Here is an 18,320-nt window from a genome sequence, read left to right on the forward strand (position 1 = left end):
AAGCACAATCTGCAGCTAACAGCACACTCTCATTCTTCAAGAACAAATCTGTCACAGTAAACATTGGCGGCCGATCACCAGATTCAGTTATGAGCACACGCCAAGACCTCCCACTGGGGTGCGTGTTTAGGTTCAACTTCCTCATCACCATCAACGTGCAGAGACACCAACATCAATATATACCTATAAAGAACTTTCAGATCTATATCTAGATCTAGTTCGGGAGAGTAAAACCCTCATATCTAGACCTAAATTTAAATTGAGATAGGAAAGCGGCCAAATTTTAGAGAGGTTGTGGAGCCACATCACAAACTCCTCCTCGGTGGTTGTCAACTGGACAAATGGTCGAACTGGTCTCCGCATTCACCCAAGATCAATCGTAGAAATTTATTCACACACAAAGAGATCGAGAGAGAAAAGAAAAGACAATCAAAGCAAAAAACAAAAAGGAAAACCAAAGACAGAGCTTTAAAAGAGGGAAGAGTTTTTTAGAGATAAGGGGGTTTGCTAACAAAGAGCGAAAAGAACGAAACCCTAGAGAAAACACCACTTCTAGCTATTTGAATTGGCATAGGGCAAGACAAGTTGAGAGGGGGCAAGATAGACAATTATCTAAATTTTTTTCATGAAAATATACACAACAAATATCGTAAGGAAAATTAAGAACACATATAGATATCCGAGGGAGAGCCATTATTGACACCTAAATTTTGGCTTGTAAACTTATCATTCATCTTATAAGAAAATTAGAGAACAAACTCGACCCCTAAACAAAAATGCCAATCATTGCATTGCACTTCTTTGCATTAAAGTGCTAGTAGCATTAAGGACTAACTCTTTCACATCGAGCGTGTTGCATTGGATCGAATATGAACATTATCAATGGCCCGATTTGAGAGATAAGCTTAAAATCAAGTTCGTGCGATGAGTCGATGGAGCGAGAAGCGTTGGATCAATCTTGAGGCATAAGACCTATGGCCAAGATCACATCAAGGTAGCGCCTTTTGTGAGCCATTGGATCAATCTTGGTTCTTAATCTCACACCTCACAATACTCTCTTCCAATACTTCCACAGGTAGTTCCCTTCATCACTTTCATTTCCACGCATTTCACGGATTCATGCATTGATCCCACACTCGCACACATTCACTCGGTCCCATCACACGCCTCACTTCACCTCGCTCATCCACGCCCATACACGCTTCAATCCGTGGCCCCGACGTATATTGCTCGTGATTCCGGCGGTCCCTACCGACAATCCCTTCGCAATGCTAGAGTTGGTGTTCAGCCATCACAATCCCGGCGTTTTCGGTGTGGTGTCCCTATAAGGTAGGATTTTGATCCCTAACGCATAGGATTCCAATGCGATCTAGCCATAGCCCATAGGGGTGGGTTTTTGTTGCTTTGATCCCATGATATCTTTTGCAAACCCACGACTGGACGTGCTTTGGTCGCGATATATGCATATAGGTAGATAATTCCATGTTTTATCTCTAGTGTCCTCATGCCGCTAGGATCTAAAGAGTAATATGCTTAGATTACTCCCTTTGCATGAATTTAATAGACCTAAAAATTGCATCTTTGTTGATGTAGCTAATACTCTTTGCGTGAATTTTCCTTAGGCCATGTTAGATTACATGTTAACATAAAATTCGGTTGGAATTAATAATCCTTACGCATGTTGGGTGGATTGTTCATTTGGTGAGAAAATTACCAAAAAAGTCCTAAACATATTACTAATTTATTCATAAACTTGTTTTTGCCAATTGAGTTCTAAATATTTTGTATTTATGCCAATTCAATCCATCCAGCCAATTTTAGCCAAAAATTGCTGACATAAACGCCATTTGTCCTACTTAACACGACCAGCGCTGATGTAACAATTATAAATAATAATTTAATAATTTTTCGAATTTTTTCTTTATTTTTATTTTTCCTATTTTTCTTTTCTTTCTCTTTATTTTTCTTCTTCCCTTCTGGTGAGGTTTTTTCTTCTTCCCTTCTAGCGAGGTTGACCTCACCATCCCAACAATGGCAAGCCTCGTCTTCCCCTGGCGAGGCTCAACCTCTCCATCGCTAGGCGAGGTTGGCCTCGCCAATGGCAGTGCAAGGCTCTCCCAGCGATGGCAAGGTCGAGCTCACCAGCCCTCGCCTCTGGCCTGTCACCAAGATCTAGTGACCGGCTAGAGGAAGAAGGAAAAAGAAAGAGAGAAAAAAAAAAAGGAAAAAGAAAAGAAAATTAATAAATAAATTCAAAATTTTATTAAAATATTATTTAAAAATGTCTACGTTAGCGCTAGCCGTGCCACGTGGAACGGTTGGCATCCATGTCAGCGATTTCCAATCAAAATTGATCGGATGAACTAAATTGGCACAATTGCAATTGATTAAGGACTTTTTTCGGTAATTCTCCCTTCATTTGGCCGACCCTCTTGCATGCCTTTAATCACGTCCCATTGGTTGATTTGCATGATTTTAGAGTCATCTCGCATGGTCCATAGTGTTAAATTATCCTTGCTTTGATTTATATACGTTTAGATTAAAGTTTACCTTGTTTGGAAGAATTTTGATAATCTAATTTGCAGATAATCATAGAAAGTAGATTAAAGTCTCTACCTTTGATCAACGCTTGTGCTCATGTCAAAAAGATCGAACTTTTTGATGCAAATCGGAACTTTTATCGCTTTTCATGCATGCACAAAGGACATAGTTTGCATAATTCATATAGATTAGCGAGGAAAAGTAAAAAGATTGCATCTTTAATTGTTTTAATCAAGCATTGTAGCATATAGGTCATGTGAATTAGATTGATAACGAGGCCTTGTTTAAATTTTACCCAATACGGCTCGGGTTCTTTATTGTTATTTTATTTACTTTATTTGTTTGGATATTATTTTATCTTTATTATTGCTTTGATTATTAATTATTTATTTTTACTATTTGAGTATCCTTAAATGATCAACTTTTACACGTTTAGAGGAATTAAGGTATAAAATTGAGAAGATTGCATGCAAAAGTTCCTCACAAAAGAGATAAGCTACCTAAATGGCTTTATCTAGGGTAACTAAATCACCAAACTCGTGAATCTCTTATTCGTAGGAGTAAGACGAATTTTCCCACACCTTACTCGGGGCTCCTAACCGATCCATAATAAGTTACTGATGGATCCAAAACAAATCAAATTAATCGATTGAAAGAGAAAACCAAGTTATGATCAATAAGGCTTAGAAGGGCCCGTGCTAGACGCAAGTGCCACCTTGCCAAAGGAACCATATGTGCCTTCGTTAGCTTCCCACGAAGGATCTCAACCTCTGGAGGGTCGGGACTAGACATGGCCACGGGCCGATTTCGGCCCGGAACCGGCCCGAGTCAAACCCGGTACTGGCACGTTGACCGGGCCCACGGTTCGGAACCGGCCCATGGCCTACGGGCCCGGTTCCGGTTCCAAAAAAAAAACTGCAGATAAGTGAAGATATTCTTTTTTTCCCCAAATTTGACTACAATGTACATTTTGATTACATTTTATATTGAATAATTTATTATTTCATAATTTGATAATTCATTATTTTTTTATTTCATAATTTATTTTTTAAATTTTTAACGGCCGGTTTCGAACCGTGCCGGAACCGGAACCGGAACCGGCCCGGAACTGCCGGTTCCGGTTCATACATGGCCACGAACCGGAACTGGCCGGTTGCGAACCGTGGCCATGTCTAGCCGGGACAACCATCACCATCTACCCCTCTTTTGTTCGTCTTTGATCCCACGACGGTGGAGTTGAACCATTTATAGTTTTGCAGACTCGATACTTTGAGATGGGAGTTTTATCAAGGTCAAGGAAACATTATTATCAATTTCATGACCTTGATGGACGTTTAGAAGTTACGTATTTGGAGGATCCATCTTCTTCCCTCTCTAATAATTTGAGGATCAAGGACCTTTTGCTTAATTATCAAACCCAATCATGGGCCGAAAGGGCCCAAACACACAAAAATCCATGAATACAAAACACACATAAATCCATGAATTCAAGCGCGCCCCTATAGGCCCACTTGGGCCCTTCCAAACCTAGTAGTACGTTTTCGAGACCACGGACCTATCTAGACAAGGACTTCGAGGCCAGATATCCCGACTTGACACTTCTATCGATTGGGTGTATCAACTATCGAACGGTTGTTTCGTAAAGACGACACGTGATCAGGCTCCCAAAGCCCGGGCCCTTGAACCAAACCGAACCGAATCACGGGCCATGATCATCGGACCCCAAGTGCGCCCGAAATGGGTCAAGTTGGGGAAAAGAGTGACTGCCCCCTTGCCCTTCTTTACTTCCCCCACAAAAATCGAAAAAAATCAAAACACTCGAGAAAAGGCAATAAGAAGCGAATACCGCGTTGAGGTCAGCCACTTGCAATTAAGCTCACGCGCACGCACATTACTTCACGTGACGTAGAGTTAGGTGACTAGCCGCGTGAACTCCTCCACAAGTCATAATGATAGATAGATCCAGCCGTCTAATCTATATCTCTATTGACACTAATCTTACACGTGGACCACTCATGTCTCAGACTCCCCGCCACTTAATACCCAATCAAACAGTGACCCGACCCCTCTCACCTCGTTAAAAAATTCATATCGACCTCTATGAATAGCCAAAAATTAAATGATTTGGACAATATTTTTTTAAATATAATAATCGCTTCTATCGCTCAAATTAATTAGTAAAAAATATTTTTATTATTGACAAAATTTATGTTTGAACATAGACAATGAAAAGAAAATATTCTCCAAATTAATTTATTTTTAGCAAAACAAACTGAACCCGTTAATATGCATTTCATAAATTTATGATTGATTGTTGAAATGGTCGTTTCTGAAAGGAATTTTTTCCTTGAAATACAAAACAATTGATGGAAGTCGAACAACAAAAAGAAGAAAGATGTAATAAGAGGTGTCGCGCAGAGAACAAAAGGCACATCCTTCCCTTGTACTCTAGAACCGATCCCCACCTTTCGCCAGAATGTCAAGAAATCCTCGATAGTTAATGTTGTTTTCGCATATCGATCTTCATACATTTAGGTACCAAAACGGCAAATTAAGGAGATATCATTCACTTAGAAACTGTAAGGGATCAACTGAATTGGGCTAACGTTAAAGAAAAACCAAACAGAGAATATAGATGATAATTTGTTCCAACTAGTTGAGTGCATATTACGTGGTAAACGACATCTTAAAAGAAGAGAAGGAAAGAAAGATGTCTTCCTCCGATCAAGGACTTTGGACTACCAAAACCATAAGAAAGATCCTGAAACTGATCTAAGAAGATGACAGAAGAGCCGCGCTGAATCAGATATAACCTATCTGTAAAACTAAAATCTCCCACCGCCACTGCTGTTCGTGCTTCCTCTTTGCGCGATGGTAGAATCAATACCCTAAAGAAGAAGAGAAGAAAAGATGCGAAGAGATAGAGAGCACGTTACTGCTTAGTGTTTTTTTGGCATGTACAAAGGGACGGTCAACTCGAAGCCCCATTGCTCGTCGTCGTCGTCGTCATCATCTTCTTGAACTCCTCGAAGTTGACGTTGCCATCCCCGTCCCTGTCGACCGAGCTGATCATCTTCCTACAGTCCCTGAGGGTGCACTTCTGCCCCAGCTTCTTCATCACCGCGTGCAGCTCGCCCGCCGAGATCACCCCGTTCCCGTCGAGGTCGTACAGATCGAAGGCGTCCCTGAGCTCCTTGACCCCGCACCCCCCGCCGCCGCCCCCGCCTCCCCCGCCGCCGAGGATGAGCTCGGAGAACTCGTCGAGGTCGATGAAGCCGTCGCCGTCCTTGTCGATCTCGGACATGGCGGCGCTGGCCTCCTCGCGGGTGGTGGGGGAGGGGCCGAGCGCGGAGAGCACCTCCCGGAGCTCGTCGCAGGAGATCTTGCCGTCGCCGTTCTTGTCGTACTGGTCGAACACCTGCCGCACCTGGTCCATGCTGCCCAGGCATCCAGTCGCCTTCGGCTGCGAGCTCGTGCTCGTGCTCGTGCTCGAGCTCGAGCTCGATCTCTTCCACATTGCGCGAGCGACAACACTCTGCGAGAGAGAGCGAGAGAGAGCGAGCGAGCGAGACTGGAAGCAAATATCTTTTTAGGGTTTCCGAGATTGGAAGTAGTATTCGTTTATATATAAGGAGTGCATTACGCGTCGAAAACGCGTGGTGTTACCAAATCTGGGGTTTAGGCGGTAATCACGTGTCGCCGGGTGTATGGTGGCGAGTTCGGGCATCGGCGGTTGGTTGGTCGGACACGGGATTTGTTCGGTCGATGGCCAGAGGTGGCCTGCCACCCACGTGGCGAAGTCGTGTGGTTTGGGTTGCATGTGATCACCACACGGGGGTGTGGGGTGGGACCGGGTTCCCTCCTTCGTCTTTCCCCGCTGTCTGATTTGTGTTGCCCTTGTCCTTCGCCTTCCGACTTCGGCGCCGCGCCGATTTGTGGTCTATCAATGTCACTTTCAACTCTTCCTGTTTTTTTTCTTTTCGAAGTCTCGCAACTCCCGCGATTTGCAAGGCTGGCGTCATCAAAAATCTTGAATCCTATATGCTCGTATTACATTAATCTCGAATTAATTTTGTATCATAAAAAATCAAATATCAGTATACATTCCCACATTTATCCCAACCGGATATTTTTTTAAGCGAAACCCCAACTAGATATACCCATGTCACTTCTACCCAAAAATTGTGGTAAATTTGTGATTTTTTTAGGTAAATGCGGCATGGTAAATTATATCGATTTTGGGATAAATGTGGCACGGGGTTATTGGCTAAGGATTTTTTTGTGACATAAAAAATAATTTGAAGTAAATGTGGAACAATGACACCAGCTTTGGGTAAATGTGGTAAAGATATACCAGTTTGTGAGTTTTTGTAATACAAAAATTAGTTTGGGGTTTACCTTACCAAAAAAAAAATTTAGTTTGGGGTAAACATGACACAATTATACCGATTTGGGATTTTTGATTGTAGTAGTCCTAATTTATACATTCATTAAAAAATTTCAAACTATACACGTATTAATACGTAATATTATATATGTTTCCATATAATTTTAAGAAATTAATATGAATTTTTATTATTTTAATTATTAATTTCCACCCAAGAAGGATGAGCTAATCTTTCTACTCTATATGTTTTGTGAAATATTAAGTTACCACAACTTGTCGTGTTAGTAGGTCAACAATACCACACCCGAATTTGGCTAATCATCAAGTCCAAATTTACTATGACCTTCAGGTACAAGACATCAAGGCAGAGTATAGCTCGAAGTTCCTGCGAAGCCCTCACTGGCCGCGAGCGAGGGAGCAAGGGCCACCTCACCTATGGTCGGCTAAGGCGGCCCTCGCCAGCCATCGCCTAAGACCGATCATCGGCAAAAACAAAAGAAAAAATAGAAACAGGAAAAAAAATAAAAAAAATTTTAAAAATTGTGAAAATTTATCTAAGTCAGCATCAACCATGCCACATAGGACGGTTGGCGGTGACTAGATCGCCATATTAGCATTTTTCGATGATGATCGATCGGAATGACTATATTGGCAAATAGGCAAAATTTTTAAGATTGACAGAGTTAAATGAATGGATATAAAGGATTAAGAGAGTGTCTGTCAAATTAAGGGATACTGCGGCTATTATGTTAATACAATATATGAGCTTTTGTCAATTCCTTTCATGAAAATTCGGAGTTAAAAAACATTCTTGATTTACTTTATATATATATATATATATATATATATATATAAAGCTATATGTTATATTATTTCTTTATGCAAGATAGTTTCTCCTTTTACGTCTTGTGTTTTCTAAAGGGAAAATAGCACAAACAGTCTCTGAATTTTGACCCAATATGCAATGTGATCCCTGAGTTTTTAATTTGTTCAATTTTATCCCTGAACTTTTGGTACGTGTTCAATTTAGTCCCTGAATTATATGAAAATGTTTAATATAGCCATTTCATTAATTCAAGTTCAGGGATTACATTAAATATTTTCATAGAGTTCAAGGACTATATTGAATATGTACAAAAAGTTAAGAGATCACGTTAATTATTAAGCTAAATTTTATAGACCAAATTACATATTGACCCAAAATTTACGGATTATCCGTGCCATTATCCCTTTTCCAAACGAAGAAACTCTTTGTACAGAAACCGTTTCTCTGCCGATTGATACCGCCACGGCACGAGATTCGATCCGAAAATCAAGCACTAAAGAGGCCTTTTCTTTCGGTCGAGTCACAGAAAAACAATAAACCAGATTCCCAAGTTACCTGGGAAAAGAAAATTGGCCACGGTATGCTACGCAAGGTTTGACCAAAACATGCACGCTGAACTACAACGGGCTTCGCTTTTGTCCATATCCCCCCGGAGATTCGGAGACCACAATGATGGTGGTTCTGATATTTTTTGATCTCGTGACCCGGTATTCAGTTTTCATTCGTTGGTAGTTGGAGCGGGAAAGCGCGTGGACCCCACTCGGAACTAGGGGATACAGGGGGGATCAGATTATGCTCGTGGGACTATCCTGGCATGCTCGGAATGGAGACAGACAGGACAGGTTGGAGTTGGAGTTCAAACGCGTGAAATGATTCTTCGCGAATTGGATTTTTTTTTGGGAGTTTCCTGCATTTAGTTCGCAGAAAGTGATCGGCCGACGAAACATGATTTGCTGTCAAGGAAGATATGCTTGCTTAAAATTTGGGAAGATGAGAGATAGATTTTTTCGGCGAGCATTTTACTTTGTTGTGAAAAATTTTCCCGAAACGAACGCGCCTTTAAGAGTGTCCCTATCACACTTGTTATATGTTCATTTTGTCACAAACTTTTATTAATAAAGTTATTCGGGATGTTTGTCAAATATCAAAAGGGTATTGTGAACGAGTGTTGTCGGCACTAATTAACCATACCCATTTGGTCTAGATGCACTGATAATACATATTACGAGACGAACAATGCATTGAAAATGCCTTACTTAATTGTAAAACAAGTGCCTTGAAATCCATATCAAAACGATGGGAATTTGTTATTCTTAAAGCATTGTTTGTCATTCTAGTGCAATGCACGGTCAGTGCATTAAAACTAAAAACACATCTTTATCGAGCATGGTACGAAAGTACCTTGGGACACTCGTTAATAAGATCATTTTTCTTATGGCTCGTGGACTTTAACTTTTATTTAACATAAAATATTAGAAACCTATGAAACTATTATTTAGGTTTTGTTAATGAATGTCCCCGTGGCCTGAGTACTCATTAACCATCTATTGTGTAAAAAAAAGAGGACCACGCGATCTCAATGGTTCTATGTAATCTTTCACATGTTTCAATATTTCTATCCAACAACAACCTTCCTAAAACTATTTCATATCTTATTAAGCTCGTATCTTTCCCCGTATATGTATTTTCTTATAAAATTGTGTATTTTACCGATAATTTATTTTATTTAATAGTTCAAAATATTTACTTATAAAGTTGTTTTGCTCAATCTTTCAAATTTCAATTTTGTGCAAACACACAACGCGTGCACATTTGCTATATTACAAATGCACTGACCGCACATACCACAAGAGAAAACAGTGGATTGAAAATGAGTAAATACCTCAATTTAGGTATCCAGGGTAGTTTTCGACAAAATTCATATCATTATATATGTAAACGATACAGTTTTATCATGATTCTTTAAATTTCGATAGGAAATCGATAAATAAATCATCCTAAGAAACGACGGCAACAAAAAATGCACGATTTTTGTTAGTTCAGCTGTTGAGCCCATACGAGGGATTAAGCGAGTGACATAAGCTTTATTCACCATATCATAAAGGCAAAAAGAAAAAGAAGTCCCGTGCCAGAACCGATCCCTTTTGAGGTATAAATATTTCCTGGATTCCAGATTTACGCGTTCCGGACGAGCTTTTCCAAGTATAATAATAGGAAAACATGCGCAGAATTTTCTGCTCATCCATGGTGGAATGAGTGGAAGTCGAGAGCTTGAAACCGCGTAAACCCTAGACCCACGCAAGCCCTTCGACTTCGCAGATGAATTAACAAAGACTCCTCTCGTCCATGGATAAAGAGGAAAGCAGAGAGAGAGAGAGAGAGCGACCTCTTTTGCTTTCGTTGGCCACAAGATTGACAAAAGACTTTGATGAGCCAACGCGAGGTTCTTTACGTGCCGTAAGCAAAAGACGGAAAGGCTGTCGAGCTATTGGCTGGTTCTTCCATTCAGCAGTTAAAGATCACTGTCGAAGAAACCAACGTCCGTATACGCAAGCAAGAGAAAAAGAAGTGTTGCAGATCCAACGAGAATTCTAGAAGAGAGACGAAGATGGAGAACTACTCGTGGAATTAGAAAATAGCTGGAGGAAATATGTTAAAAAAAATAGACCCGTCAAAATGGGGGCTGAGTTGTTATATAGGAGTTATATTCAGTATAAATGGGTCATAAATGGATTTAGAAAATAATATGAGTGTTAAATGAGCTCATAAGTTAGTCTGACCTAACCCCACCTCTATGACTCTCTCTTCGGTCTCCCACCCTCACTCGATCTCGCGTTCACTCCCTCCGCACTCTAACCTCAGTTTGTATATGAGTTTTTCTTTATTAATATAGGTTGGATCATATATCTATCACTAAATTTGTATCGCATGAAAATAGATCAATTTGGATCGGATCATTTCTGACCTGACCCGACCCGACCCATCCGTTTGACGGGTTTATACAGAAAATTTAGAAGTAACTAGGGATTGGTATGCATTTATAAATTTGAAGATAAGAAAACGATAAATAAATAAATGGATGGTCACGTATGAAATTTCAGTTTTTTAAGGTAATATTATTATTTATTTTTTTTATAAATATGGTGGGTGGGTGGGCTTGGGTTGGATTCAAGGCCTTGCCCAAGACTTGCAAGTTGGGGTTTCTGGCCCAAAAGGATTGCACGAGCCTGTTGTGGCAAAAGATTAAGGTCACGGTCTCACGCCTCTACCCATGTAGCCAAATGGGCTTCATTAAAACACAAATTGTGAAAAAGTTACTACACATGCAATAATCGAAACGCATGTCCATTAACTTGGACAACTAATAGCACAATCCCAAATCGTTGGAATTATAGTGGCGGAGTTTATATTGAGATTCATCGAAAGGAAAAATTACCATCCAAAGATGATGATATATAAAAAGGGTCGTGTTTTTCTACATCCCAACAGAAGGATATTTTCTCAAGTTATGTCTTGATTGGTGGGGTTATGGGATATGAAAATTACCCACTTCTAATTTTGGTTAGAAATTTGCATGCGAACGATGTCGCGTGACTTCTTACCCATCAATCATAGGAATTCTCCAATTAGCATTAAGGAAATAATAATCTGCACATGACAATAATGGGAAAAAATGTTTACTTGATGGAATGACTAATTAAATCTGCCTAACTCGTAGAGATATTAGAATGTCAAGTAAAATCTAACTTGAAATACAAATTAAGGAAGAATTTCATATTCATGTTGTTATCTTGAAACTTGATGGAGTCGAAATTGTTGCACTCTGTTATGCCAAGTACACATTGCTTTCTTAGTCTAGAAATTAGAGCAAAAGGAAAATGCGACAAATAGTCCATAAACTCTGGCCTAATAACATGTCCATCGTTATTTAATAACATAAATTATATATCCTGATTTGGGATGAGTATTTTACTTGGATAATCCACATATAACTTTTTTTTTATCGTCCGCCGTGTAAACTTAATGATCAAAAGCAACATCGCCATATTTCCATCAACTTGAATTGGCGAAAGGATAATATTGAATATTTTCATTTAATTTGAATTTGCGGAAGTACAACATTGAACATTTCATATAATTTGAGAACTAAATTACAAGTTTATCAATAGTTCAGGGACTATATTAAACGAATTAAAAATTCAGGAATGACATTATATATTGGATCGAAATTCATAAACCATCTGTGGTGATTCCCCTAGACCAAATGATGACTATATAAGGGCGGGACAAAGTGCATGGGTCCATAAACAAGTGTCTTTTATGTGTAAAGGTTGGGTTTAACGTGATCACTTGCCGCCCTTGATCCAATTTATCATCGTCTTTTTTTATTTTTTACAAGCCTCTCAAACAAATTTAACTTAAAGTTAACAATTCAATTCATCAACAATTCAATCGTTTCGTTTCTAACTTTCCTTTTTTCTTTCCTTCTGAACTTTTCCAAATATCACAATAGGTTTTCATTGAAATTTTTACAAAACGGTAATTGTGAAATATCTTCCAAAATTAGCTTGTAATACGCATTAATGCAAGTCACATCCATTCAATCCCCGAAATGGTTTTGCGTAAATTCAACTCTATCGCAAAAGTATTCATTCATTTTTTCTTTCTTTCTTCTTTCTTTTTAGGTCTAGGAGAGGGAAGAAAGAAATGGAGGTTAAGGAGAGGACCAAGTCCACGTGGAGACATGCAAATGGCGCAACACTCGAGCCGAAACCTCGTTGCGTGTCCAAAAAATCACTGGCTAAAAAACCAAATCCACGACAAAAAACAGTCTGCTCTCTCTCTCTCTCTCTCGCAGAGTCTTCGAGTCTTCGCTTTCTCCGCTATTCCCGAACCACAAGCGTCTGTCTCCTCTGCCGTCAAACTGATGCTGAAGTCGTTCTCGGAATCGTAATCGGAGCATAACCCATTCTTCCCATTTGTATTATTCGGCCAAACCAATGCTTTCCCGTTCCAGCTTCTCCCGCGGCACCCTCGGCCTTAACGCCTCCCCATCACCACCCTGAGCTTTGATCGCATTTGCCCGCGAGAACTTCGCCGCGCCCCTGTTTTCGAGTTCTCTGCTTCTTGTTCTCGCCGTTTTCTCGGTGTTGGGATCCTTAGCGTTGAGTTTTCGCTTCTGGGTCGAGTCAATCTCGCTCGAGAAAGATCTCGGCTTTGTTGTTTCTTTTTTGTTCTTTATGTGATGGCCCTTCACTCCATTGCCGTGTGCTTCAATGGGGTGGCCGTTTCTCGACCGAATTTCGCGAGCTGCAGGCGCCGAACGGTGAAAGTCTCTGCCTTTGCTTGCCCGCCTCTGTCTTCGGTTGCTCGATTGAGTGTGAAAGGTACTTTGGTAACTGTGTTTCTTGTTGCTGTTTTCAGTTTGAGAAAAGAGTTTTGTGTCTATAGCTTCTATATTGACGAATTGGGCACGAGATTGAATCGGTTGTGTTAAGATTTTCTGCTTGCTCTGTGGTTTTAGCCCTTACCAAGTTGTGAACCTACCGCTTTGGGCGAATTGCATTTTCGGTTCCAAATTTGCCGCTAATCCTTCTTAGAAATGGCACAGCAATTTGAAGAGGGTGTACTCATGAGGTTATGTTCTGAGAATCTGTGAATATCAAGAGGATTAGCTTACGTCAGGCACCAAGAAATGGCATTGAGTAGACAACCGTGAAACAGAAAGGATAGGTGCCACTCGAGTCTTCATCTGTACTTGGACCGTTTGGCCTAGAAACCTATACTGCTAAGAGATGGATCAACAATAATGTCTGCTCAGTGACCCATTCCCAGGGGAGCCCAATTAGACCCTAACGAATATTTCGTTTGTTTATCATCAAACAAATTTCGTAATGCCGTCATCCTCAAGCTTTGTGATGAGGAGTGTCACTGGTGACATTATTAACTCAAAAGTAGGTATAGACTTTCACAGGTGAAAAGGCCATTAATGAGGTGTGATGATGTGGAATCCATCGTTAATGTAAATAAGTGGTTGGAAGTATTGGAAAGATAAAAAAATCAAATTTTTGTTCTATGACGGGGCAGCAATTAAGCTGTGGAAGAATTGCATCATGTTTACTAAGTTTCTCAAATGTCGCTGCACTATTCTACTTATCCCAATTCTAATGTGATATGCATATGTTCTTTTAGGAAAAGCAGTTAGTGATAATGAGGCGCCTGAAACAAAAGACAATTCTCTCGTGGTTTGTTTTGGGGAGATGCTAATTGATTTCGTCCCGACTATTAGTGGCCTTTCATTGGCTGAATCACCTGCTTTTAAGAAAGCTCCAGGAGGAGCACCTGCTAACGTTGCAGTGGGCATATCCCGTCTTGGTGGATCATCCGCCTTCATTGGGAAGGTATGATTACTCGTTATTGTTTGTGCATCTATTAAGTTAATTAAAGTCAACTTATCTGCATAGCAATTATGCTGCTACTTATTTTTGGGGGAACTAATCAAGTGTCATGTGCTTTCTGACATGATAGTTAACGTAGATGTTCTCTATGTACCTGCACAGGTGGGTGAAGATGAATTTGGCTACATGCTAGCTGACATTTTAAAGGAGAATAATGTGAACAGTGAAGGGGTGCGATTTGATCCTGGCGCTCGTACAGCTTTAGCATTTGTTACACTAAGGAATGATGGGGAACGCGAATTCATGTTCTACCGCAATCCAAGTGCTGATATGTTGCTCGAAGAATCAGAACTGGATTATGACTTAATTAGAAAGGTTGGATACCATTTTATTTTTCAGGAAACCAATTATGTGAAGAAATGAAGTTCTTTTACCAAAGAGTAAATAATAAAGTTCCCTGCTAGAATATGCAAATTAAGGAGATCGATTATTTTAGACATGCCGATACTTCCATATGGTTTGAGTTACTTTGACTACAAATCACCCGTCCAACTGGTTCATGAAGAAAATAGTTAGCATAACCACCGAGATGTTAATATTTGTTGATTTCATGCATAACTGCAAAGCTGTTGCTACCTTCTGATGATTCTCTGGAATGTTGCGTCTTCTTTTCCGTTGAAGTCACAAAACAGGACACCAACTCAAAACTAATTTGTCTCGTCACAATAAGTTTTTTCTGGTTCTATTTAGGGAGAAATGATTTTTTCAGGAGGAATGAGAGGTAACAATATGATGGAGTTGGTTATCAAAAAACAATATGATGGAGTTTCTACACAAATTAAGACATGAGGAGCCATCCATGTCCGAGTCTGGATATGCTAAAGTTTTATAGCTTTGGACCTTTTTTGGCTCCACTCAGAGACTTCAATGCAAACACCATGAATTCATTTTCTTTTGCATCGACAGAAATAGGTTGCAACTTGGATTTCATTAATATGTTATATTTCTGTGAGGCTACCAAGCATAAATATGATTCTTACCTGTCTGAAATTATTTTCAATTTCATGACAGGCAAAGATTTTTCACTACGGTTCCATAAGTCTTATAACAGAACCTTGCAAGTCAGCGCACATTGCAGCAGCGAAAGCTGCGAAGGATGCTGGTGTCATCCTGTCTTATGACCCCAATCTAAGGCTTCCTTTATGGCCTTCAGCAGAAAGTGCCAGGGAAGGAATCATGGGTATCTGGGAAACAGCAGATATTGTAAAGGTAAGAATAATGCTTTGGTCATAATTCATCTTTTTGGCCCTTCCGAAGGTTATGATAAACAATACGGAGAGGCAGCAAAAATGAGCCTTTCTAACATGCTGGTCTTCCTGCATAAATTCAGATAAGTGAAGAAGAGATATCTTTTCTGACTAAAGGAGAAGATCCTTATGATGATGCTGTCGTTCGTAAGTTTTACCATCCCAATCTCAAGTTGCTTCTCGTAACAGAGGGACCTGATGGTTGTAGGTACTACACCAAGGTAGGCAGTGGCATCATGTAGGAAACTGCGAACCATTTAGTACATATAGCTAGCTAGCTTATTGATGCTTATTTTCTGAGCAGCTGTTTTTGGCTATGAAATGTTATTTTGTAGGATTTCAGCGGGAGAGTCAAGGGTTTGAAAGTGGATGCGGTTGACACCACCGGTGCTGGGGATGCATTTGTAGCCGGGATATTATCACAACTAGCTGTTGATCTCTCCTTGCTTCAGGTAATGCTTTATTTTTTACCACATCTTTTGGTTTCAGAAAACTTAATTTGAATATGAGAAATTCTACCCACTCGAGAAACGGTATTCTTTATACACGTGAGGCACTGAGGTTTGTCGGGGTAGTTTCTGATGAAAACTCACACTTTCCATGTGTACTCTGAAGTTGTTGGAAGCTTGGTGAAACACTGCTCTGTGTAAAAAATTTTAAGGTATGACATAGTCATAGTGCTTAAAAAGTAGCAACAGCCACATTAAAAAGTGGCTTGTCAATTGACGGTTGGACAGATTCAACTAAGAGAGTGGCATTTCTCGACATTCTGGCCCCAGACCATGTGAGAGTTGACCCCAAAAAGGAGTATATGTTACCACTGGGATGGTAGTGACCTATTTATCATGCGAGACCATTCTCTTTTTTGGACATAGGGCATGTGTAAAATGGGTTCTCATTGTCACTTAAACAAAATTCCAACTGAGAGGTCAATCCCACAAGCCTCTTATCCATTCTCATTTGATAGGGGCAAGCAGGGGCCATGTACAGTACTGTACCATGAAGTATGCACGCAGTTTCGGTTGTCTGAAAAACAAGTGACATTGCATTTCAAAAACCACGTATTCATCAGAGGAACTCATTTGCATTGGTATTATTTGACAATGAAAGACAAGTGCACCTTGAAATCTTTTAGAATAGCCAGGCAGAGTAGAGAAGAATTTCTCAATGTTTCTACATATATAAAGTGAGAAACTCCCTCCTTGGTATCGCTTCTGTCTGTGAACAGGTTAAATAAATTGTAACATTCTTTAGATGTTTCTGCTTTAGTGCAGAAACTTCTGCCATCTCTGAGACCTCTGACTTGCAATGGTTCACATTAGGACTCAAAGATTGGATTACAAAACTTTGCCCTTATATACTTTACCGTTTATTTGTCTTACCCCTAGTGCATTCTCTCTACAGTGCATTCTTTTTCTTAATCTCACGGTGGATGGATAATGCTATAATTATATGAAGAGGAGACTACAGCATTTAGATAGAACCTATTAAATAATCAACACATTCGGCAAGTTATTTTTCAGTACAGTTGGCATAAAGACCAAGAAAACACCTTGGGAAAGAAGTCCTCCACAAATAACCTGCATATTTCTGCTCAAGGGTCTCTGTCACATCTCCTGCTTATAATTTACTTGTCCTCTTTTACTGTTGCTGTTGTAACCCCTCAATATATGTTTTGTCAATATATCTTGTAGGAGGAGGACCGGCTAAGAGATGCCCTGAAGTTCGCGAATGCTTGTGGCGCACTGACTGTGATGGAGAGAGGTGCCATTCCAGCTTTGCCAACTCGAGAAGCCGTTCTGGATACATTGCTCAAATCTGTAGCATAAATAGGTTCATCTCTCAGTCCCTGTAATTTTCTCAATGAACACATCACCACAACAAGTCTTACACGGAGTTGATAGAGCCGGCTGTTGAGGAAAATAAAGATCTTTCTTTTTGAGTAGGAATTTTTATGAGAGTTTGGAAACTATAGCATTCTTGCCTAAAGACGATTGTTGGACTATTCATGTCGAAAGCGAAGTTTTTTATCTGTCGGAAATGTTATTGCAAGTAGTAATTGAATAAGCGGGGATTAAGGAGCTACTAGACAATGCTTGTTTGTTTGAAAGTAGATAACTGAAGAATTAACGATCGGATTTCTTACCTAACAAAAGCACTGAAGACCCTATGCATGAATCTCTGGATAACAGTGGCTGCCGATCGGTCAATTCGGACCCTTTGTTCGACATTACAAAGATCTAAATGGAAATGAGAGTTCAACATAAGGAATTGAGCTTGAGAATCAAATACATCATTCGTTGTGCTTTTAAATCATGCAATTTGATACTGAGTTTGAATGATCTTTGAAGTCGAAATTTGCATGTTTTGCGTGATATTTTTTAATTCCAGAAACTGTATGAGTAAAATTGCGATACCCTTTCAGTGCCATGAAGGTCCAAAGTCAATCAAGCATAATAGAAGTTGACCGTTCATTAATATAAAAGAAGTTCTGCAAAAAGTCTCTTCAAGAATTTGTTGTTAGGCAAATGCAGCATCGCATCTAAAGAAGTGTGAGGTTTCAAGTTCAGATTTTTGTTTGTGGAACACAACCTCCTGGGATTAATCTAGTTCGGGGTGCGAAAGCTTGTTTAGGACATTCTATGACCACACTTGACATCAAAGATTTGTCACGTGAAAACTCGAGAGCCAAAATCTTCCCTTCAAGTCTCGACAACTTATCTACACTTTGTGTCCTAATCGGGTCAAGGGTTGGCTTTGGCGCTATATTGTATATGGTGTTTTGAAAAGTAATACATATTCTTACCTTTACAAAAAAAAAAACTTATCTACACTTGTGCCGATCAACGACGACGGATAGG

General features: G+C 39.8%; 2 protein-coding genes across 3 annotated transcripts; one reads left to right on the forward strand and one right to left on the reverse strand.

Annotated features, from left to right (window-relative positions):
• Nucleotides 1-5,131: 5,131 nt before the first annotated feature.
• Nucleotides 5,132-6,116, reverse strand: LOC115681348 (calcium-binding protein CML24-like). The gene has a single exon (XM_030605268.2). It carries the CDS (start codon nt 6,056-6,058, stop codon nt 5,513-5,515), a length of 546 nt encoding a protein of 181 aa, XP_030461128.1. The 5' UTR covers nt 6,059-6,116; the 3' UTR covers nt 5,132-5,512.
• Nucleotides 6,117-12,625: 6,509 nt separating this feature from the next.
• LOC115681347 (probable fructokinase-6, chloroplastic) lies at nt 12,626-17,500 on the forward strand. 2 transcript variants are annotated; one of them, XM_030605267.2, is made up of 7 exons: nt 12,626-13,141; nt 13,947-14,155; nt 14,315-14,527; nt 15,224-15,421; nt 15,543-15,680; nt 15,795-15,911; nt 17,154-17,500. In XM_030605267.2, exons 1-7 carry the CDS (start codon nt 13,000-13,002, stop codon nt 17,286-17,288), a joined length of 1,152 nt encoding a protein of 383 aa, XP_030461127.1. In that variant the 5' UTR covers nt 12,626-12,999; the 3' UTR covers nt 17,289-17,500. The 2 variants fall into 2 exon arrangements, with proteins under 2 accessions (XP_030461127.1, XP_056162909.1); XM_056306934.1 differs by having other exon boundaries at nt 13,956-14,155.
• The last annotated feature ends 820 nt before the right edge of the window (nt 17,501-18,320 follow it).

The sequence above is a fragment of the Syzygium oleosum genome, unplaced genomic scaffold (assembly GCF_021117445.2).
Source record: "Syzygium oleosum isolate NSW1041296 unplaced genomic scaffold, Sole_v2.1 Sole_v2.48, whole genome shotgun sequence".
Lineage (NCBI taxonomy): Eukaryota > Viridiplantae > Streptophyta > Magnoliopsida > Myrtales > Myrtaceae > Syzygium > Syzygium oleosum.